General features: G+C 36.9%; 1 protein-coding gene across 5 annotated transcripts in view; it reads right to left on the bottom strand.

Annotated features, from left to right (window-relative positions):
• LRBA (LPS responsive beige-like anchor protein) overlaps positions 1-24,146 on the bottom strand; it is an 834,672-nt gene that overhangs the window by 435,712 nt on the left and 374,814 nt on the right. For all 5 annotated transcript variants that reach the window (XM_035022918.1, XM_035022919.1, XM_035022917.1 and 2 more), the window contains one exon: positions 1,527-1,635. In XM_035022918.1, coding sequence (XP_034878809.1) covers positions 1,527-1,635 — 109 coding nt within the window. The remainder of the gene's footprint in view (positions 1-1,526; positions 1,636-24,146) is intronic.

Here is a 24,146-nt window from a genome sequence, read left to right as displayed (position 1 = left end):
ATAGTTTTGTTCCAAACAGTATCCGTGCATTCTTATAGAATTTGACCCAAAATAGTATTTTTGTCTTAACTGTAAACAGACTGTATTACTGATTTCCATTCTTAGTGACTACTGCTTGCTAGTCATCAAACAAACGATATTATTTTTTTGCATATTTATCTTATATCTAATAATTTTACCAAAGTCCCTATTAATTCTGGTAGAAAAATGTTCAAGAATTTCTTAGATTTTCCTACCCCATAGCATTAGAAATCTAAAATTATTATTATTTCTTCTTTTCTAGCATTTACATTAACTATATTCACCTTTACAAAAACATCAAAAAATGTTATATAACGGTGATAGTAGGGATCACTCTTCTTTTTTTAAGAAAAATGGCTTTCACCATTTAAAATGTTTAGTAAAGTCTTTATCATATTCAAACTATTACATACATTAGGCTGGTTGCTAAAATTTATCATATGCTTCTTTCTACATTTATTGATACCTTCACATGATTTTTCTATTTTTAATTTGTTGATATAATTTATTTTGTAGGTAAGCATCTTAACATTAAACCATCTCTGGATTCCATGAGTAAATTCTAAGTGGACACACTATATAATTCTTTCATTGTATTGTTAAATTGTTGGTCAAGTTTTAGTTAGAATTTTGTACCCATATTCTTAAATGAAATTGGTCCTCTAGAGTTTATTTTTCCAGTATCTTTTTCATGTTGTGACAGCTATATAAAATGTCCTGGGAGTGCATCTTTTTTAATGCACTGGAAGAATATCAGCAACATTTGAATTATCTGCTTTTAACATTTTCTAAAGAACCCAGATGGTACTTTTTAATTTTTTTTTCTAATTCTTAGCAAATGTTCTTGTCAAATTTTCTACTTCACTTCAGTTGTGAATATTGATAATTTATATACCCACAGCACCATTAATTTCCTCTGATTTCATATTCGTTACACATGTTCATACACAACTGCCAAGATAGGCAGTGGTCCCATGATGGGTCTGTCACTTGTTCTCCCTATGAGGAGTCAAAAAGAGCTGTGTGCTCCCTCATTTCCTCAGCTACAAATATTAGCATGGTCTCATACCTCAAAGGAAAAGAGACTTCATGCCTCTGTGTTTCAGCTTCTCCCTAGAACCTGTAAGATCTTGTCTCTACAAAGCAATTTCCATTTCTGCTTGGTTGTCATTTCTGGTTAATTAGCTCTGCCTTTCCCAGAGAGGGCAAAAGTCCTTCACTAACTCACATTATAGCAAAACTACCAGAGCCAAACCCACTTACATGGTTAAGATCAGGTCAACCAAACACAGAAGCTGCCATGGAGCAACTTGTAGATAAAATGGAGTTGAGAAGAGAGGGCTACAGAGAACTGTACTATCGTCCCAGAATCCCCCATGACTCTCAAAAATTCATATTTAATTTTGTGATGATATATATTTGCTGAGACCATTTTACCTATGCAGTTTCCCACAATTACCATTAAAAATGGCAATTTCCTCACACCTATCACATGTTTAACCTACCTCAAATTCTGCATGTCTGTGAATATCCTCTGCTCGTTGCCTGCTCAGGATAAATTCAGCTTCATTTGCTACTCTTACTAGATGATCCTTCATTGTTTGGCTAAGCAACCTGTAAAGAGATGAATACTGTCAAATAAATAAATGTACACACACACAATATATATAATTAATCAATGCTCAAAGCCAATGTATCTTGTTATTTGGGGCAGGAAAGGATGTTTACTCCATCATACCCAATGAAGTGCCATTATGTCACACTAAATAATTAAAGGATATAATAGCAAAAAATTATCCTCCTGGCAACAGCAGATTAGCTTTTATCCAACTAGCTGTCCAAGGAAAACAACTAAAACTGCTGGATTAAATTTGTGTTTTAATCTTTTTTAAGGTACTGGAGAGTTTACAAGGCAGCCACGATTTAAGGAGCCAAGATCCTAGAGAAGAAAGCACACAGATGACATTCAGCATGACTTTTTTCATTGAACCATTTACTTTTTACAGGTGGAAATAGAGAAGCTAAACAGAGAGAGTTTTACAGAGCTAGGGAGACAAAAATTGAATGTTATAAGCTGTCAAGGTTGAGGGATCCTAGATTACCCAGGCTTACAAAAGGAACCCAAGTATACCCTAAGAAAGAGTATAGACCAGTCCTCAAAGACACTAAAACAGACTCTCAAACAACATTATAGTGATCTTCACTTAGATTATGAGGAAGCCAAAAAGCTAAACAAAAATTTCAAAATCTCACAAGGTAAGGAGAAAAGAAATAGACATACCAACACAGGAGAACTATATTCCAGGCAAACTGGAAACAGAGCAAACTCTCACAAAAATTTTAAAAAACTCCAGCCTTGAATCACCTCAGTCCTAAATTAACATAATCAGCACCTAGACTAACTGGTAATCAGAAATCAAAAGGAAATCCCTAGAGGAAGATCTCATCACCTAGAGACTTACATTTACCCCTGTAATTTTAAATATAATTTCCAACAGTCAATCACCAATTAATAGGAATAAAAAGAAACAACAATAAAATAATGAAAACCAAACAGAAGACAACTCAGACAATCGAGATAGTGAAGTTTCATATCTGAACATTGAAATAAATGTAGTTATGGTTCAGGACAACAGATTCTAAGAAAAAGAATTCCAGTAGAGATTGGAAACTGTTAAACCACTGAACAAAACAAATATGAAATTAAGAATAGATTTACCAGCTTATTAAACTCATAAAGAAGAACTTAACTGAAGAATAGGTCAATGACAACTAAACAGAACCATGGTAAGAAAAATGATGAAAACCTGACCAAATAACAGACATATGGAAGATGGTAAAAAGGTCTAACAGGTGTGTATCAAGAGTAAGGAAAAAAGACAAATAATTCAAAAAGAGCAATAATTGAAGAGATAATGGGAAATATTTTTTGAAAATTGAGGGAAAAAGCCATTGAGCCATACGTTGAAGTGCTACAAACTCCAAGCAGGATCAAAGAATACCACACCTAGTCATGTCATAATAAAACTGTCAAAGGAAAAAAATCTTAGCCAGAGGGAGGGAAAAAGTGGAAGAGGTAAGGGCACTTACATGCCTTCAAAAGAGCAAGAATAAGACTGATGGAAGCCATGTAAGAATGCAATGACCCCTATCAAGTGCTAAACAAAAAGAGCAGCTAATTAAGAATTCTATGCCCCCAAAACACCTTTTAAAGATAAAAGTGAAAGTATCCAAAATATAACACTGTGAAGAGTCTTTTTTCTAAACTCCCTCAACTGCCTAGAAGCACAGTCTCCCAAAACAATTCATCTGTTACAAGTCCTCTCCACTGAAGTTTCACAACCAGGAAAGAATGACTCCTATTACCTAGAAACTTAGCAGTCAGCACCTGGATAGGAAATTGTCTAAAGGGACACTGTCACAAAACTATCTTATCTCCCATATATTTTCCTAAGGGTTCATTTATCTTTCCTTAAAGTCATTTGTTTTCCCCTAAGTGCCCTCACCTATTAAGATGGTACAAAGCCTCAAAATTTAACCTCTTTCTTGAGTCACATTTTTCTATGAATTCTCTTAAACATCCATCAATTTTATTTTTTTTAAAGATTTTATTTATTCATTTGACAGACAGCGAGAGAGGGAACACAAGCAGGGGGAGTGGGAGAGGGAGAAGTAGCCTCCCTTCTGAGCAGGGAGCCCGATACAGGGCTCGATCCCAAGACCCTGAGATCATGACCTGAGCCAAAGGCAGATGCTTAACGACTGAGCCACCCAGGCCACCCCAAACATGCATGAATTTTAAAAAATGTCTTTTCTCTTGCCAGTCTCTCTTTTGTCAATTTGATGCACTGGCCCCCAAAGAAAGAAAATAAGAGGATAGAGGAAAAATTTTTCGTCTTAGGCAAAAGCAAAATAAGCACATTTAACGACAAACAAAACAGAGAAATTGTCAATAGACAAACCACATTAAAGGGAGTTTTTCAGGGGCGCCTGGGTGGCTCAGTTGGTTAAGCACCTGCTTCGGCTCAGGTCATGATCCCACGGTCCTGGGATCAAGCTCCACATTGGGCTCCCTGATCAGCGGGGAGTCTGCCTCTCCCTCTACTCCTCCCTCCTGCTCATGATCTCTCTCTCTCTCAAATTATTTTTTTTTTAAAGGGAAGTTTTTCAGACAAGTAAAATAGTATCAGATTGATTTAACACAAGGAGGTAGAAAAGAAAAAGTCAACATGGGTAATCTAAAAGAATACTGAATGTTTGTAACAATTATAATAATGACTTCTAAAATTCAAAAATATCATAATGTTAAAATATATAATAGCAATCAAAGCAAAAGAAATTAGTGTTGTAATGTACTTTCACGTCCATGAACTGGTGAAAGAACCAATTTATTTAAGATGTTATCAACTCTAATATTCATGTTTCAATCCCGAGGCAACCACAAAAGGTATCTAAAATAATGTATAACCAATACACCAATAGAAAAAAAAAAAACAACTGAATAACAAAAATCATTTAGCTTAAATGAAAGAAAAAAAAGAAACATACAAAACATGGAACTAAAAAGGACACAGATAATAAGAAGTTAAGTTTTAACCTAAATACATCAGGAATATATAGAAAGCAAACAAATTTAATGATACAATTACCATCACGTACATTTTTTTTTAAGTATGTGCTGTTTAAACATAACACAGTTTCAATATAAGGTTGCATAAATGTTGAAAGTCATTTTTCAAAAAGATAAACAATTTAAAAAGTAGTGAAAGAAGACTATTGTACCTTTATTAATGTAAGAAAAACTTGGCTTTAAGAAACAAAATTAGAGATAAAGAAATAAATACTTCAAATGATAAGGTGAATGAGTCAGAAAGATAGAAATTCAAGATTTTGAGACTCTACATTTTTATGTTCCTAAGAATATGACTTACAACTAGGTGTAGAAGATATAAAGCTATAGCATATTTTAACAGTGTGATTACAAACCTGATGAAATGGACACATATATCACATTTCACCCACTAAGTGAAAAATAAATACGCTTATCATGAAAACATGGATCATATACAAAACAGGCAAAATGTGGGGTCAAAAAGAAATCTATAATAAATTTCAAAGGAAGAAATCATACTCAGTACATTCTCTGACACAACAGAACTAAACTAAAAAAAAAAAAAAATTCTGCACAAAGCAACTCTAGGATGGCCTCCAATTTTCCAAATTTCTGGTATCCTCAGCCTTATGTAATCGTCTCCCTGAAATTGTGGATAGGAGCTATGGCATGCCTCTAAGCAATAAAACATGCCAAAATTGAAGAAATATCATTTCCATCATTACATTAAATAAGATTCAAACTTCCACCTTACTAGCAATCTCCCTCTATTCAATCTCAACCCTGATGGCTTAGCTAAAGAAACCTGGCATGTTATGAGCTGCCCTATGGAGAAGTCCACGTGGCAAGAAGCAGAGTACAGCCTTCAGACAACCACCAGGAAGGAACTGAGACTCAATCCCATCAACTCACAAAAAATTAAATCCTGCCAACAACGAGATGAAATTGGAAGCAAATACTTCCTCAGTCAAACATCAAATGACCCACAAACACCTTACCTACAGCCTTATAAGAGACCCTGAAGGAGAGGGGCCAGACAAGCTATGCCCTGAATCCTAACCAACAGAGACTATGAGATAATAAATGCATGTTTCTTTAAGGCCAGATTTTGGAAATATTGTTGACACAGTAATAACACTTGTGCCCAATCAGGAGCAAGATGGCGGAGGAGTAGGAGACCTGGATTTCATCTGGTCCCAGGAATTCAGCTGGATAGGGATCAAACCATTCTGAACACCTACAAACTCAACAGGAGATCGAAGAAAAGAACAGCAAAAATTCTCTGAACAGAAAAGCGACTACTTTCTGGAAGGTAGGACATGCGGAGAAGTGAATCCAAGGCGATATTCGGGAGGATAGATGGCGGGGGAGGGGGCGCCGCCCGCTGCTTCTGGCAAATGATAGAGCAGCGGAGCACAAAATCGGAACTTTTAAAAGTCTGCTCCGCTGAGGGACGTCGCTCCAGTGGCTAAGGGGGAGTGGAAACCTCACAGGACAGGGTGGTCTCAGGACCTTGGGGTCACAGAGAGACTGGGGGTGCCTGAGTGCGGCAGAGCTCCCAGATATCGGAGCGGAGAAGCTGGCTGCAGAGGCAGAGCCGAGGCACAGGCTGTCAGCTCAGGGTTGCCATAAACCCTGATCCCGGGCACAGTCGGGCCACTGCTCCTCCAGCAGGGACCCAACAAGCGGCAGGTCCAGGGAGAATCCCCTTCCTCCCCCAGTGGGAGCAGCGCAGGAGCACACCGCAGGGATCTGCTGGGTTTGGAGACTCCACACAGAGTTGGGTGCCAGAGATAGAAACAATCGGTCACAGGCCAGGTGAGCACAGAGTGCGGCCGGAGACGGGGGAGACAAGAGTGACTGACTGCTTTTCTATGGGGGATCACTGAGGAGTGGGGCCCCGAGTTCTCGGCTCCTCCGGGGCAGAGACTGGGAAGCCACCGTTATCACTCTCATCCTCCAAAGCTGCACGGAAAGCTTGCAGGGAACAAAAGCTCCCAAGAGCAAACCCCAGCAGATTATTTAGCCGGGAGGGGGCAAGGGCGGGGCAATTCCGCCTCGGGCAAAGACATTTGGGGACCACAGCAACAGGCCCCTCCCCCAGAAGATCAGCGAGAACAGCCAGCCAAGACCAAGTTTATGGATCAATGAGAACGGCAGAACTCCAGAGCTCGGGGAATACAGCACATAGAATCCATGGCTTTTTGACCATGATCCTTAAGTCTTTCAAAGTTAATTTTTTTTTAACTTTTTATTTTTTTTTTAATTTTTCTTTTTCCCTTTTACAACCAACATCTTATCAATCCTTTTTAAAAAACGTTTTTATTTCTCATTTTTAGAGTCATATTCTATCCCTTCATAGCAGTTACCCTTATTTTTGGCATACATATATATATATATAAGTTGTTCTCTCTTTAAAATTTTGAGATACAGTTTCTTCTAACAGATCAAAATATACCCTAAATCTCTAGTGTATAGCTTTGGTTCTAGTCTCCTGCCTGAACACATTCTCTCACTTTTTTTTCTCTCTTTTTTTTTAAATCCTCTTCTTGCTTTTTTCAAACAATTTCTTATCAATTCCTTTTATACATTTTTTTATAATTTACATCTTTACAGTCATATTCCATCCCTTCATCGTATCAACCCTTATTTTTGTACATATATAAGTTTTTCTTTCGTTAAAATTTTGGGAGACACTTTCTTCTAACAGACGAAAATACACCCAAAATCTAGGGTGTGGAACTGATCTATGCACCAGCCTGATCATATTGGTCATATTCTGTTTTTGTTTTGTTTTGTTCTGTTTTTGTTTGTTTTTATCTTTTTCTTTTTCTTTTTTTCTTTCTTTCCCTTTCTTTTCCCCTGGCTTCAGGTCTTTTCTGATTTGTTTAGAGTATATTTTCTGGGGACACTGTTACCCTGTTAGCATTTTGTTCTCTCATTCATCTATTCTCCTCTGGACAAAATGACAAGATGGAAAAAATCACCTCAACAAAAAGAACAAGAGGTAGTACCGACTGCCAGGGACCTACTCAATACGGACATTAGTACGATGTCGGACCTAGAGTTCAGAATCATGATTTTAAAGATACTAGCTGGGCTTGAAAAAAGCATGGAAGTTATTAGAGAAACGCTTTCTGGAGAAATAAAAGAACTAAAATCTAACCAAGTCGAAATCAAAAAGGCTATTAAAGAGGTGCAATCAAAAATGGGTGCACTAACTGCTATGATAAATGGGGCAGAAGAGAGAATCAGTGATACAGAAGAGCAAATGATGGAAAACAAAGAAGCTGAGAAAAAGAGAGATCATCAACTACTGGATCACAAGGGCAGAATTTGAGAGATAAACAATACCATAAGACGAAACAACATTAGAATAACTGGGATCCCAGAAGAAGAAGAAAGAGAGAGAGGGACAGAAGGTGTCTTGGAGCAAATTATGGCAGAGAACGTCCCTAATTTGAGGAAGGAAACACACATCAAAAGAGAGGCACAGAGAACCCCCCTCAAAATCAATAAAAATAGGACAACACCCCAGCATCTAATAGTAAAACTTACGAGTCTCAGAGACAAAGAGAAAATCCTGAAAGCAGCTTGGGAGAAGAGATCTGTAACCTACAATGATAGAAACATTAGATTGGCAACAGACCTATCCACAGAGACGTGGCAGGCCAGAAACGACGGGCATGATATATTCAGAGCACTAAACGAGAAAAATATGCAGCCAAGAATACTATATCCAGCTAGGCTGTCACTGAAAATAGAAAGAGAGATAAAAATCTTCCAGGACAAACAAAAACTAAAGGAATTTGCTAACACGAAACCAGCCCTACAAGAAATATTGAAAGGGGTCCTCTAAGCAAAGAGAGAGCCTAAAAGCAACACTGACCAGAAAGGAACACAGACAATATACAGTAACAGTCACCTCACAGGCAATACAATGGCACTAAATTCATATTTTTCAATAGTTACCCTGAATGGAAATGGGCTAAATGCCCCAATAAAAAGGCACAGGTTATAGATTGGATTAAAAAAGAAGACCCATCGATACGCTGTCTGCAAGAGACTCACTTTAGACCCAAAGACACCCCCAGATTGAAAGTGAGGGGGGGAAAACCATTTACCATGCTAATGGACACCAAAAGAAAGCTGGGGTGGCAATCCTTGTATCAGACAAATTAGACTTTAAACCAAAGACTGTAATAAGAGATGAGGAAGGACACTATATCCTACTTAAAGGGTCTATCCAACAAGAAGATCTAACAATTGTAAATATCTATGCCCCTAACATGGGAGCAGCCAATTATATAAGCCAATTAATAACAAAAGCAAAGAAACACACTGACAACAATACAATAATAGTTGAGGGACTTTAACACCCCCCCCTCACTGAAATGGACAGATCATCTAAGCAAAAGATCAATAAGGAAATAAAGACTTTAAATGACACCCTGGACCAAATGGATTTCACAGACATATTCAGAATATTCGATCCCAAAGCAACGGAATACACATGGAACATTCTCCAGAATAGATCACATCCTAGGTCACAAATCAGGTCTCAAAAGATTGGGATCACTCCCTGCTTATTTTCAGACCACAATGCTTTGAAACTAGAACTCAATCACAAGAGGAAAGTCGGAAAAAACTCAAATACATGGAGGCTAAAGAGCATCCTACTAAAGAATGAATGGGTCAATCAGGAAAGTAAAGAAGAATTTAAAAAATTCATGGAAACCAATGAAAATGAAAACACAACTGTTCAAAATCTTTGAGATGCACCAAAGGCAATCCTAAGAGGAAAGTATATAGCAATTACAAGCCTTTCTCAAGAAAGAAGAAAGGTCTCAAAGACACAACCTAACCCTATGCGTAAAGGAGCTATAGAAAAAACAGCAAATAAAGCCTAAACCCAGCAGGAGAAGAGAAATAATAAAGATCAGGGCAGAAATCAATGAAATAGACACCAAAAGAACAGTAGAACAGATCAACGAAACTAGGAGCTGGTTCTTTGAAAGAATTAACAAGATTGATAAACCCCTGGCCAGACTTATCAAAAAGAAAAGAGAAAGGACCCAAATCAACAAAATCATGAATGAAAGAAAAGAGATCACAACCAACACCAAACAATTATAAGAACATATTATGAGCAACTCTATGCCAGTAAATTAGATAACCTGGAAGAAATGGATGCATTCCTAGAGATGTATCAACTACCAAAACTGAACCAGGAAGAAGTAGAAAACCTGAACAGACCTATCACCACTAAGGAAATTGAAGCAGTCATCAAAAATCTCCCACCAAAAAAGCCCTGGGCCAGATGGCTTCCCAGGGAATTCTACCAAACATTTAAAGAAGAATTAATACCTATTCTTCTGAAACTGTTCCAAAAAATAGAAATGGAAGGAAAGCTTCCAAACTCGTTTTATGAGGTCACCATTACCTTGATCCCAAAACCAAAGACCCCATCAAAAAGGAGAATTACAGACCAATACCTTGATGAACATGGATGCAAAAATTCTCACCAAAATACTAGCCAATAGGATCCAACAGTACATTAAAAAGATTATTCATCAGGACCGAGTGGGATTTATCCCTGGGCTGCAAGGTTGTTTCAACATCCACAAATCAATCAACGTGATACAATACATTAACAAAAGAAAGAACAAGAATCATACGATCCTCTCAACAGATGCAGAAAAAGCACTGGACAGAGTACAACGTCCTTTCTTGATCAAAACTCTAGGGATAGAGGTACATACCTCTATGTACCTTTGTACCTATGTACCTATGTACCTATGTACTATGTACCTATGTACAACGTCCTTTCTTGATCAAAACTCTAGGGATAGAGGTACATACCTCAATATCATAAAAGCCATCTATGAAAAACCCACAGCGAATATCATTCTCGATGGGGAAGAACTGAGAGCTTTCCCCCTAAGGTCAGGAACACGGCAGGTATGTCCACTGTCACCACTGCTATTCAACATAGTATTAGAAGCTCTAGCCACAGCAATCAGACAACAAAAAGAAATAAAAGGCATCCAAATCGGCAAAGAAGAAGTCAAACTCTCACTGTTTGCAGGTGATATGATACTTTATGTGGAAAACCCAAAAGACTCCACCCCAAAACTGCTAGAACTCATACAGGAATTCAGTAAAGTGGCAGGATATAAAATCAATGCACAGAAATCAGTGGCATTCCTATACACCAACAACAAGACAGAAGAAAGAGAAATTAAGGAGTCGATCCCATTTACAATTGCACCCAAAACCGTAAGATACCTAGGAATAAATCTATCCAAAGAGGCAAAGGATCTGTACACAGAAAACTATAAAATACTCATGAAAGAAATTAAGGAAGACATAAAGAAATGGAAAAATGTTCCATGCTCATGGATTGGAAGAACAAATATTATGAAGATGTCAATGCTACCTAGAGCAATCTACACATTCAGTGCAATCCCTACCAAAATACCATCAACTTTTTCAAATAAATGGAACAAATAATCCTAAAATTTGTATGGAACCAGAAAAGACCCCGAATAGCCAGAGGAATGTGGAAAAAGAAAAGCAAAGCTGGCGGCATCACAATTCCAGATTTCCAGCTCTATTACAAAGCTGTCATCATCCAGACAGTATGGTACTGGCACAAAAACAGACACATAGATCAATGGAACAGAATAGAGAGCCCAAAAATGACCCTCCACTCTGTGGTCAACTAATCTTTGACAAAGCAGGAAAGAATGTCCAATGGAAAAAAGACACTCTCTTCAACAAATGGTGTTGGGAAAATTGGACAGCCACATGCAGAAGAATGAAACTGGACCATTTCCTTACACCACACACAAAAATAAACTCAAAATGTAGAAAGACCTAAATGTGAGACAGGAGTCCATCAAAATCCTAAAGGAGAACACAGGCAGCAACCTCTTCGACCTCAGCTGCAGCAACTTCTTCCTAGAAACATCGCCAAAGGCAAGGGAAGCAAAGGCAAAAATGAACTAATGGGACTGCATCAAGATAAAAAGCTTTTGCACAGCAAAGGAAACAGTCAACAAAACCAAAAGACAACCGACAGAATGAGAGAAGATATTTGCAAATGACCTATCAGATAAAGGGCTAGTATCCAAAATCTATAAAGAACTTATCAAACTCAACACCCAAAGAACAAATGATCCAATCAAGAAATGGGCAGAAGACATGAACAGACATTTTTCCAAAGAAGACATCCAAATGGCCAACAGACTCATGAAAAAGTGCTCAACATCGCTCGGCATCAGGGAAATCCAAATCAAAACCTCAGTGAGATACCACCTCACACCAGTCAGAATGGCTAAAATTAACAAGTCAGGAAAAGACAGATGTTGGCGGGATGCAGAGAAAGGGGAACCCTCCTACACTGTTGGTGGGAATGCAAGCTGGTGCAGCCACTGTGGAAAACAGTATGGAGGTTCCTCAGAAAGTTGAAAATAGAGCTACCATACGATCCAGCAATTGCACTACTGGGTATTTACCCCAAAGATACAAATGTAGGGATCCGAAGGGGTACGTGCACCCCGATGTTTATAGCAGCAATGTCCACAATAGCCGAACTGTGGAAAGAGGCAAGATGTCCATCGACAGATCATGGATAAAGAAGATGTGGTATATACATACAATGGAATATTATGCAACGATCCAAAGGAATGAGATCTTGCCCATTTGCAACGACATGGATGGAACTGGAGGGTGTTATGCTGAGCGAAATAAGTCAATCAGAGAAAGACATGTATCATATGACCTCACTGAGGAATTCTTAATCTCAGAAAACAAACTGAGGGTTGCTGGAGTGGTGGGCGGGGAGGGATGGGGTGGCTGGGTGATAGACATTGGGGAGGGTATGTGCTTTGGTGAGTGCTGTGAATTGTGCAAGACTGTTGAATCACAGATCTGTACCTCTGAAACAAATAATGCAATATATGTTAAGAAAAAAAAAAAAAGAAGAAGCTAGCAGGAGGGAAAGAATGAAGAGGGGGAAGTTGGAGGGGGAGACGAACCATGAGAGACAATGGACTCTGAAAAACAAACTGAGGGTTCTAGAGGGGAGGGTCTGGGGGGATGCGTTAGCCTGGTGATGGGTATTAAAGAGGGCACATTCTGCATGGAGCACTGGGTGTTATGCACAAACAGTGAATCATGGAACGCTACATCAAAAACTAATGATGTCATGTATGGTGTTTAACATAACAATAAAAAAATTTTTTTAAAGAATTTACAAAAGATCAGCTATGGTAGAAATACGAGTTAGCACAATCTGGGTGAACCATGTGAATCTTCTTATCAATCTCTTATGAAATAAAAACCCCAAAACACTTGAAAAATAAATAAATAAATAACACTTGTGCCCATCAATATCTGAAAATTGTGAATACACCTTCCATAAGAAAAGAAACATGATAATGGAAATTAGAAAACACTCTGAACTAAAAGATTATGAAAACAACAAATTAAAACATGGGATTCTGCTAAATCTATGCTTGGATAGAAATTTATACACTGAATAAAGAAAGAAGAAACTCTGAAAATAAATTACCTAAGTACTCAACTGAAGAAATGAGAAATAGATCACAGAAAACTCAATATACTGAAAATGAAAAGAGTAGAAATTAGTTAATTATGAAATAAAAATGCACTTTAGAAAATCAATAAACAAAAAACTGGTTCTTTCAAAAAACTAATAAAATCCAAAAGAATATGTAAACAATTAAAATTAATAATTGAATTTAGAAAGATCACTAGATTGAAGTGATCTAAATCACTACAAGTGATATGCAAAATACAGAAAAATCTACTACACTCCACTTAATAGTTACCCAAAAAGTGGAAATAATTTTAAGTACTCATTTGAAAAGATCATCAAAATATGTAGGAACTAACCAAATGTCTAGAATTCTATATATAAACAAAAAGAATGCTGAGAGAAGTTAAAGAACACTTAAAGAAAATAAAGAAGGATCATACCATGTTCATGAAAGTGAAAGTGAAAGGTTCAATCAATTCTCCACAAAGTGATGTATAGCTATAACAAATCCCATTCAAAATTCTAGCAGGTCTCTCTATGGAATTTGACAAGTTTATTCTAACAGTTATATGAATATGTAAAGAACAAAGAATAGCTGAGACATTCTTAAAGAGGAGGAGGAAAGAGGAGGCATAACAACAATCATAATCTTCACAGAGGACTAATACCACCAAATATTAGGACTTATTATAATGATACATTGACCAAGACAGTGTAGTACTGGGGCAAACACAGATGAACAGACCAATAAATCAGAAGAGAACATCCAGAAACAGATTCACACATATATGCTCACCAGATTTAAGATAAAGGTACTTTTCCAATAAGGAGGAAGAAGCTGGGATTTTTCAATAACTGATCCTGGATCAATCAGTCATATGAACAAAATTAACCTTGACTTCTATCTCAAACCATGACAAACAAATCAATTCCAAATGGATCATAGACAAGACCTAAACACTTCTAGAAGCTTTCATAAGATCACATACAATAGTATCTTTAATGACTTAAAGATTTCTTGAAAAAAACACAAAATACAACATAATGAAAAATATTGATAAACTGAGCTTCTTTAAAATTAAAGATCTGTGCTTATGAAAGCCACCATGAAGAGAATTAAAAGCCAAACTTTCAGAAGGGAGAATACATTCGGAATACTTACAGTCAACAAGGAACTTACATCTTAAATATATAAGAAATTCTTACAAATAAAGACAATAATCATAATTTTTAAAAATGAGCAAAATACACAAGTAAGCACTTCACAAAAGATTTCCAAAAGACAAATAAACCCATGAAAAGATGTTCAAGATTACTGGTCACCAGGGAAATACAAATAAAACCATAAGCTATACTACATCCCACCGGAATTACTATATTTAAAAAAAAAAAAAGGGTACTGTCAAATTTTGGCAAGGATAAGAAGCAAAAGGGACTCTCATAATCCACAAAATATGTGAAAAAAGGGTTTATAGCAACTTTACTTATAATAGCCAAGACTAGCAACTACTCAAATGCCCACTAAGAGTAAAAAATGGATTTTTTAAAATAGTAGAATATTCATATAATAAAATACTAAGCAGTACCAAAAGACCCAACTAATGTTATACATAACAAAATTAATTTCACTAACAATGTTGGGCAAAAGTACAAAAGAATATATACTATATGAATCATCTTGTATAAAAAGATTTTTTTAAACTCCTTTATGGTATTAGAAGGCAAGAGTTTAAGAGCTTTGGTGCTACTTAAGACCTCTCCATGTAGTGACTCATATGGAACTTTAATAATGATAACAGAGTTCTAAATTTCCCAGCAAAATACCTTGGATATATGAACAACTGTCCCATTTTGATGAATACTTCCACAACACCATTTACCTTCAATGAATACTAACAAAATGATTCATTTCATATAAATGCAATGCTTCTGGAACAAGTTTGCTATACATAGGCCTTCTAAACTTCTTTCTTTAAAAGGAATTGGAAAGAAAGGTTGGGCAGGATTAGGATTATTTTTTTTAATTTAATAGCCTAAGTGACTAAACTGCAACTAGACAATGCCTACCTACAAAAGTTAGACCCAACAACACTTATCAACAACAGCATGTCTATAAACCGATAACAGGAACCCATTCTCATCTCATGGGGTACTTATGTTTGTAGCAATATTTTAATCAAAATGTCAGTAAAATATGCATAGACTTTGATACAAAGCAATCATTACACTCCTCCTAAATTACCATATGAACATGTTCCCACAAGTACAGAAATACATCTATGTGTACAAGGAATTTCACTAAAACAGTTTATAAAAGTGAAAAACTAAAAGAACGAAAATATGCAAACCTATAATGAGATAGATTCTTCTGAGATGACAACAAAAGGATTACTACAATATATTGTTAAGTGAGAAAGGAAAACTAAAAGAATATTATGCACAATAGGAGTTTGGGAAAAGTATGAAAGAAAATACACCAAACTGCCATTTACCTAGAATGAGGTCAGCAAAATAGGGCCTGTGGGCCAAATCTGGCCTGCCAGTCATTTTCGTTAATAAAGTTTTATTGGAACAAAGCCATGCCCATTTGTTTATTATCTACAGCTATTCTAACATCATTAACTGCAACAAGTTGAGTAGCAGTGACAGGCTATATGTCCTGCAAAGTCTAAAATATTTACTATCTGGCCCTTTCCAAAATAGTATGCCAGCCTCTGCTCTAGAAAGTAGGGCTGTATTTCTCTATTCTCCTTGTATTTCTCTATTCTCTATTCTCCTTGTATTTCTCTATTCTTTTAAGTTTTACGATAAGGAATAATTAAAAGAAAAAGCGAAGATCTTTAAAGAAAATAGAATGGCTTTCTGCTCTTCTACCACTTCTTTCACATCTCTATTTGGTTGTTGCTTTGTTTTGTTGAGAGAGAAAGAGAGCCCATGTTCATGAGTGCGGGGAGAGGCAAAAGGAGAGGGAGAGAGAGAATCTTAAGTAGACTCCATGCCTACCACAGAGGCTGACTCAGGGCTCGATCTCACGACGGTGAGATCATGACCTAAGCCAAAACCAAGAACTGAGCCACCCGGGCGACCCTCCATATCTCTATTAAGTTCATATACACTATTTATAATTTGATTCCAAATCTGTCAGACCCTATCCATTATCCCAAAACTGTAACCCAGCCACTTTAGAAGTTAATGCATTGTCTTAAGATTTTGGGGTAAGATCATTAGGGTATTTTTCAAATGCTATTAAACAGAACACATTCAGACATTACAGATAAAAAACAATCCCTAGTGCAAGTTTAAAATAAGCTAATGAATAACTTCCTACGACTCTACAGATAGAGAAAGCAAGGGCTTTCATGAGTATAAACGTGAAATACTGGTTTGTGCTTCTTAGTTTCTCTCTAGAGACCAAAAACCACATCATGAATTAACATAAATATATTGCCTCACAGCACTCAAACATTAATTGAATTGATTAGTCAAGGACACACCATCCTCCCAGTCCCTAACCAAGCAACCTCAAAGTTATTCTCATCTCCTCTCTCTTCCCTACCACCTTCCTACAGGCTCCTAATCAATCAGCAAACACTGTCAGTTTTTCTCTGTAGTATTTCCAGGTTTAATTTATGCTCTGTATTTCATAGCTGATGTCCTAAAAATCAAGCCTTAATCATTTCATCTACACTATAACTGAACATGTCTTCTGACCTTTTAACATGTTTGTACATAATTCCCTCTGTCTTTTGAACCACTATCAAATATCTCTGCAACATCTACTATGCTATAAAGACTAGGCTAAGCACTGGAGACAAGTTTTTCTTATATTTTAGTTGGGGAGAAGAGAACACTCTGTTTCTTTCCAGCTTTAAACTCTATTATAAATGTATGATAGACAAATTCCAAGGTAACTTCCAACGAGTCAAGGTCTTCTATCCCATCCTACTGAATTTAATCTGGGCAAAATCTGGGACATGCTTCTAGGAAACAGAAAATAGCAAAGATGATGGGATAGTCATTCCTTAAACAGGTTACTTTACACAGCAAAGGTAAAGGGATAGTCATTCCTGTGACATGTTACATTACAATGCTCTGCTTTAGCAGATCAGAGAAATTCTCCAGCCATCCTTGAAAAAGTAAGCTACCATGTTATGAGAGGACCATATGACAAAGTGCTACAGGCAGCCTTTAGGAGCTGAGATTGGATGCTAGTGACAGCAAGCAAGAAAATGGGGACCTCAGTCTTACAAGTGAAAGAAACAAAATTATGTCAAAAACAATGTGAGCTTAGAAGAGGAATCCAAGTTCCAGAGAGGAACACAGCTTGGCCAACACCTTTACGATGTGGGGAATTCTAAGTAGAGTACCCAGTTGAGCTGTACCCAAACACCTGACACACAAAAATTATAAGACAGGAAATATATGTTGGTTTAAACTTCAGGGGCACCTGGATGGCGCAGTCGGTTAAGTGTCTGACTCTTGGTTCTAGCTCAGGTTGTGATCTCTGGGTCGTGATCTCACAGCGGTGAGATGGAGTCCTGTGTTCAGCAAGGAGTCCATTTGAGTTTCTTTCTCCCTCTCCCTCTGCCCCTCCCCCACCCCACCCCATACCATTGCTCGCTCTCAAATAAATATTTATAAACAAATAAATAATAAACTGCAATGTTTGTGATAATTTGTTAGGCAGCAAGAGATAATAAAATAATTACTACATAGGAACACATATGCTATCATAGTTCAGTAGAAGCAAAAATGATTATGTACTCCTCAAAATTTAACCAAAAAAAAAAAAAAAAAACCCCACCAATGTAGGGGCACCTGGGTAGCTTAGTCAGTTAAGCGCCTGCCTTCGGTTCACCCCACATCAGGCTCCCTGCTCAGGAAAGGAGCTTCTCCCCCTGCCTGCAGCTGCCCCTGCTGTGCTCTCTCTCTCAAACAAATAACTAAAATCTTTAAAAAAAAAAAAAAAAAAACTGTCTCTGTAACACTTTCTAATGCCCCTAAGGCACTCAACATCATGGCTGCAATTATTACCATAGCCACCAAACTTCTTTCCATTAGTCTTATTATTCTAGCCAATGCTTCACCAAAGTTATTTTTCCAAAATGAAAACCTGATCATCACAGTACACTTTTTAGTTTTAACTACCTTCCCATATCTACAAGAGAGAGCTAACATCTTTGCATGGCTTAGAAACCAGGCTCCCTTCTGCTACTCCTTTATACTCTAAGACTGCTTTCTCAAACATTACACCCTGTATTTTACACCTTTTTGCATCTGTTCCTACTATTCTCCCAGCCAGGAATGACCTCATTTCTTATTCCATCTTGCCTATCTTACTAATCCTTCAAAGCAAAACTCAAAAGTCAACTACATAAAACCTTTCCTGCTCCTACATCTGTTTTCCCTCCACAGAACTAATCCTCTACCAAGGTGTGCATGCCTCTGTTGTGGTACTTATTACATTGTATCATTCTGTATGAAACCATTTCAATTATCTTACATTCCAGATTCCACCAACCCTATATAATTTATCCTTATATCCCCAGGGCATAGATGGTTTCCAGCAGTGTTTGTCGGGAAAATAAATTCTTTGCATACTCACTGATGCCAGGCAATTCTAGGCTATTAAATGTGAGTAACACAGAGATGCATAAAACTGTCCACAAGGAGTTTACCATCTCACATAGGAAGGTAGGACTACATGCAAATAGTAAGGTAATGTGATAAGTCCCTTAAGGTTCTTAAAACATTTTCTTCTATCTTCTTCAACATGATATAGCAGTTTCCTGGTTTTCCTCCTACTTACTAGCTGCTTCTTCACTTCTTCCTGTCTCCTTCTCTGTACTACCTCTAAATTTTGTTGTGTCCCAGAGCTCAGTTCTGTGCCCTTTCTTCTATCCAAATTATCTCATTCATCCTGTGACCCTTCAATCTCACCTACAGGCTGATTCCTGTATCTCTAACTCATATAACCAACTCATATAACCAACTGTCCAACTGAAATCTTCACATGAATACCCAATGGGCATTTCAAATTTAACATTTCCAAAATGGAACTCTTGATTCTACCTACCCATTCTCAATAAAACCTCTTTCCCTATCTCTACCTCACTTTTTTCCACTTCAATAAATAGCACCTAAGTCCACTTAAATAAGCACTAGGATTAAAAAAATGTTAGAAAGGATATGGAGAATTTGAAACTCGTATGCACTGTTGGTGGGAATGTGAAATTGTGCCCCGAGTAAGGTAAGCAGTATGGCAATTCCTCAAAAAAATTAAAATATAGGGAGTGCCTGGGTGGCTCAGTCGTTAAGCGTCAGCCTTTGGCTCAGGTCATGATCCCGGGGTCCTGGGATCGAGCCCCGCATCGGGCTCCCTGCTCTGTGGGAAGCCTGCTTCTCTCTCTCCCACTCCCCCTGCTTGTGTTCTCTCTCTTGCTGTCTCTCTCTGTCAAATAAATAAATAAAATCTTTTAAAAAAAAATTAAAATATGATCATATATGGATCATGCGATCCAGCAATTCCACTTCTGGGTTTAGAGTCACAAGAACTGAAAGCAGAGTCTAGCAGCATTACTCACAAAAACCAGAAGGTAGAAGCAACCCAGTGTCCACCAATGGATGAATAATAAAATGTGGTATAGGGCGCCTGGGTAGCTCAGATGGTTGAGCGTCTGCCTTCAGCTCAGGTCATGATCCCAGGGTCCTGGGATCGAGTCCCACATCGGGCTCCCCGCTCAGCGGGGAGCCTGCTTCTCCCTCTGACCCTCTCCCCTCTCATGCTGTTTCTCTCTCGCTCGCTCTCTAAAAAATAAATAAAATCTTTAAATAAATAAATAAATAAATAAAATGTGGTATATGCATACAATGAAATAAAAGAAAATTCTGACATGTGCCACAACATGGATGAATCTTGAAGACATTATGCTAAGTAAATAAAGCCAGACACCCAAAGGACAAATGCTGTATGATTCCACTTATACAAGGTACCTAGAGTAGTCAAATTCATGGAGACTGAAAGTACAATGGTGTTTTCCAGGGGCTGGTGGGGAGGAATGGGGAAGTTACTTAATGGGTGTAGAGTTTCAATTCTGCAAGATAAAATGAGTTCTGGAGATGGATGGTAGAGACAGTTGCAGAACAACATGAATATACTTAATGCCATTGTACCGTACACTTTAATCTACGATAAAAATAAATTAAAATTAGAAAACACTTAAGTTAAATGTCACCATCAAAAAACAAAAACAAAACCAAAAAGTCATATTATGCCACTCCTCTCCTTAAAACTCTGCAATATATTCTTTAAAAAAAAAAAAAAGATTTTATTTATTTATTTGACAGAGAGAGACACGGCGAGAGAGGGAACACAAGCAGGGGAGTGGGAGAGGGAGAAGCAGGCTTCCCGCTGAGCAGGGAGCCCGATGTGGGGCTCGATCCCAGGACCCTGGGATCGTGACCTGAGCCGAAGGCAGACACTTAACCAACTGAGCCACCCAGGTGCCCCTCTGCAATATATTCTTACTAAGTAAGATTAAATCCAAATTTCTTATCCTAGCTTACAGGGCCCTAAATGTGATCTGAAACACTTCTAACATTTCTAAACCCCTCTCTCACTCCTTTTTTTCCGAGCCACTCCAGCCTTTTGTTTCCATAATAAACAAACATCATTCCCTCCTCAAGGCCTTTGTTTTGCTATTTCCTCACCTTAAAATATTGTGACCTAAATCTCAAACGACTGGCTACTTTTCTTCATTCAAATCAAGTGTCACTTCACAAATCTTCTCTAAACACTCAGTATATTGGCCTCCCTATAAACTTTCCCCTCTTCACTCTCATAACATAATCCTGCTTTGTTTTCCTCTAAGCATTTATTACTATCTGAATTATTTGTTCACTAACTTGTTTATTATTTATCCTCTCCTCCATGAGAGTTGAATCTTGTTCACAGCTTTATCTTCAGACTCCACAAGAGTGTCTGGCACATAGGATACAATCAATAAATAGGTACTAAACAAATGATAGAAAATGAATGCCAAAACCACCCCCAAACCTATTATTTTGTCCTTTCTTTACATCCAAAATCTCAATTTCCATAAGATACAATTCAATCCTTTTTCCCTCTAAGTAATATTCTGCAATTCTATTCCACAAAGACTTATTTTCATAAATCTTACATCTAATGTTGATTTTACATATATATATAGTATATATTTGTTTACACAGTATCAGAAAAATTCTATTTGATTGCTATTCCTTTATTTTCACTGTCAGACCACAGCTGATTGAGAAAGCACATCATTTAATTATTCTTTTTTAATCAACCATAGCACCTAAGAGGTACTATTTAGGTAGGCTGTACACAGTCTACAGTCATTATTTGATAAATGGATAGTCTGTGGCAATGGTTTAAAGTAAATATTCTCAAGTATCTAAATTTATCTAAGTAATTCAAAGCAAAACTCTAGAGCTTTTAGGTTAGACATAAACATATCAGAATTTTAAGTTTGCAACATTTTCACTGCATCATACAGAATATTACTGTCTAACCTTAATATTATGAAATTTGACTAGGATACGTATAAGGTATTTAATATTACTTTCAAACAAGAAAGGAAGCACTTTTTTCCTTCATAATTTACAAAATGCTTTTAAATCACAGGCCTTCCATTTAGACACACAAATACGACTTTTTCTTTCATTATGGAAAAAATAAAAATGACTTGACAATTTAAGTAATAAGATATCTAAATGAATAGGGGTTTTCTTTTTGCTTTTCTAAGGGACCAATTCTTTTTCCATCTATATGCATATTTTCCTAAATATACAAATTATACAGCATTTAGCAACTGTAATTCTACCTAATAGTTGTACAAACTATTATTTCCAATAAAGATTAGAGATAAAGTTTTAATTATAGTAAGCAGTATCAAAACATTAGGTTCATTGTATAATAGATTAAATCTCTAAATGTAGAGCACAAAATGATTCACATATTTTAATATTAAGAAGAAAAACTATGTATAATTTATACCTACAGTGCAAGGAGAAAAAAATGCTTGTGTCAGCCTTAGGAAACAAACAGCCCTATCAAGTGACCAACTAGAAAAGATTCACGCTAGAGGCGCAATAAATAACAGTAATGATGACAACCATCTCCCATAACTACATTACAGCCCATTGTCCACATCTGATTATACTAGTCTAGACCTTGGGTAAGCACATACACACATTTTCACCAAGAATTTTCCAATATTACTGTTCTGTTTCCTGAGCTTTCTGTGACCCCCATTAGCAGAAACTGTCAGATTTTCTCTACTAAACATCTTCACCACTGATAGGAAAGTTACCACTTTTCTGCATCCTAACAACTGCAATATGGAAGCAATGCTCCTGAACTGGCAATTCTTCTAAAATTGTGATTTCTTTAGAATTAACTACAGAGAACAGTCATAAACCAATTTCTGCCATGGGGGGATAAAAATGTTTCCAAAGTCTTCCTGGAGTAATATGACAACTACTAAACCTTACTCCTCAGACTGTATCTGCTTTTATTAACATAGTCCTCATTCTTAAATTGCAGAATTATTACCTAACTCTCCATGTAAATGCTTTCTTGTTCACATCTCCCCTCACACACATACATGGCATATTTAATAATTCAATATCAAAAGATCTTTAAACTGATATCTCTTTACTCCTTTCTGAGGTACAGCTCTTAATAACAACTTTTGAGTAAGAGACGCAAAGGGTCTAACATAGAATACACAACCCTGAAGCCCTAAAAAGAACAGGCTGGTGACTAAAAAAAAAGAATATTTTTAAACAGTTTTCAAAACTCTTTAATGGGCCTCATACATATTTAAAGAAAATCTAGATCTTCAGTTTAGAACTAGCCCAGATGGTACCCACTTCTAAAAGCCAGTATCCTTTTTATTAAGGAGACCACAATGTATCCATACATTTTACTATTGGGATAGGAATAGCAAATACTCCATAAAATTATTTCTTCCTGAAAATATAAGAGAGCTCAGTAATTTAATATATAAATTTCAAATTTAACATGAATATCACAGCCCAATACCAACCTATTTTTCCAAATTTATTCTGAACAACCCCTCGTTGAGCATTTTAAAACAGTAACTCATGGCAGTAGAAAGGCTAGAATGGAAGCAGAAGGACCAGTGTGCAAGAATTTATTCTCAAAGAGATTATATATATAGAGAGAGAGAGAGAGAGAAGATAGTTTTATGCAAAAAAAAGCAAAACGATGAGGGAAACAGCTCTGATTACTCCCCACTTCAAATCCAGTTTAGGATTTCCCTGTTACAAAATATCTATCATCTTCTATTTTCCTATAACTGCCTTTGTCTCTTCACTGCTAGTAGAGATTGCTTAGCATTTCATAGGAACTTACCGTTTAGATTCTACTTTGACCACCTTATTTAAAATTGCAACATCCTCTGCCCTACATTGTATCTACTCTTTCTCTCCCTGTTTTATCTTACAGCATTTACCACCCTCTGACATCATATAAACTTTTTTATTTCTTTATTGTCTACCTATGCTAATTAAAATACACTGCATGAGGGCAGGAATGTCTGTTCTGTCCATTGTCAATTCCCCAGAACCCAGGACACAGACCAGCACATAGGTGATGTGCATAAATATTTTCCGAATGAACCGATTTCTATCTTCATTTTATTATCATTTCACTCTTCTCAATGTTTAGCTTTCTTTCCTTTTTCTCCCACCACTAATCTGTCTCCCTTTTTTTCTATATTCATTTTCATTTAACACAGTGATTCCACTTATACATAAACTGTTGTAGTTTTAAAAAATGCATGCAGCTCCAAAACTTCCACACAAACATAACACCCTTGTCTGGAAGTTGCATGCTTTGGCCTTGGTAAGAAAGGTTAACAAATCCTACACTGCCCAACA

The sequence above is a fragment of the Mirounga leonina genome, unplaced genomic scaffold (genome assembly GCF_011800145.1).
Source record: "Mirounga leonina isolate KUSES-001 unplaced genomic scaffold, KU_Mleo_1.0 Mir_176, whole genome shotgun sequence".
Classification (NCBI taxonomy): domain Eukaryota; kingdom Metazoa; phylum Chordata; class Mammalia; order Carnivora; family Phocidae; genus Mirounga; species Mirounga leonina.
This window is presented reverse-complemented; position numbering and strand designations above follow the sequence as displayed.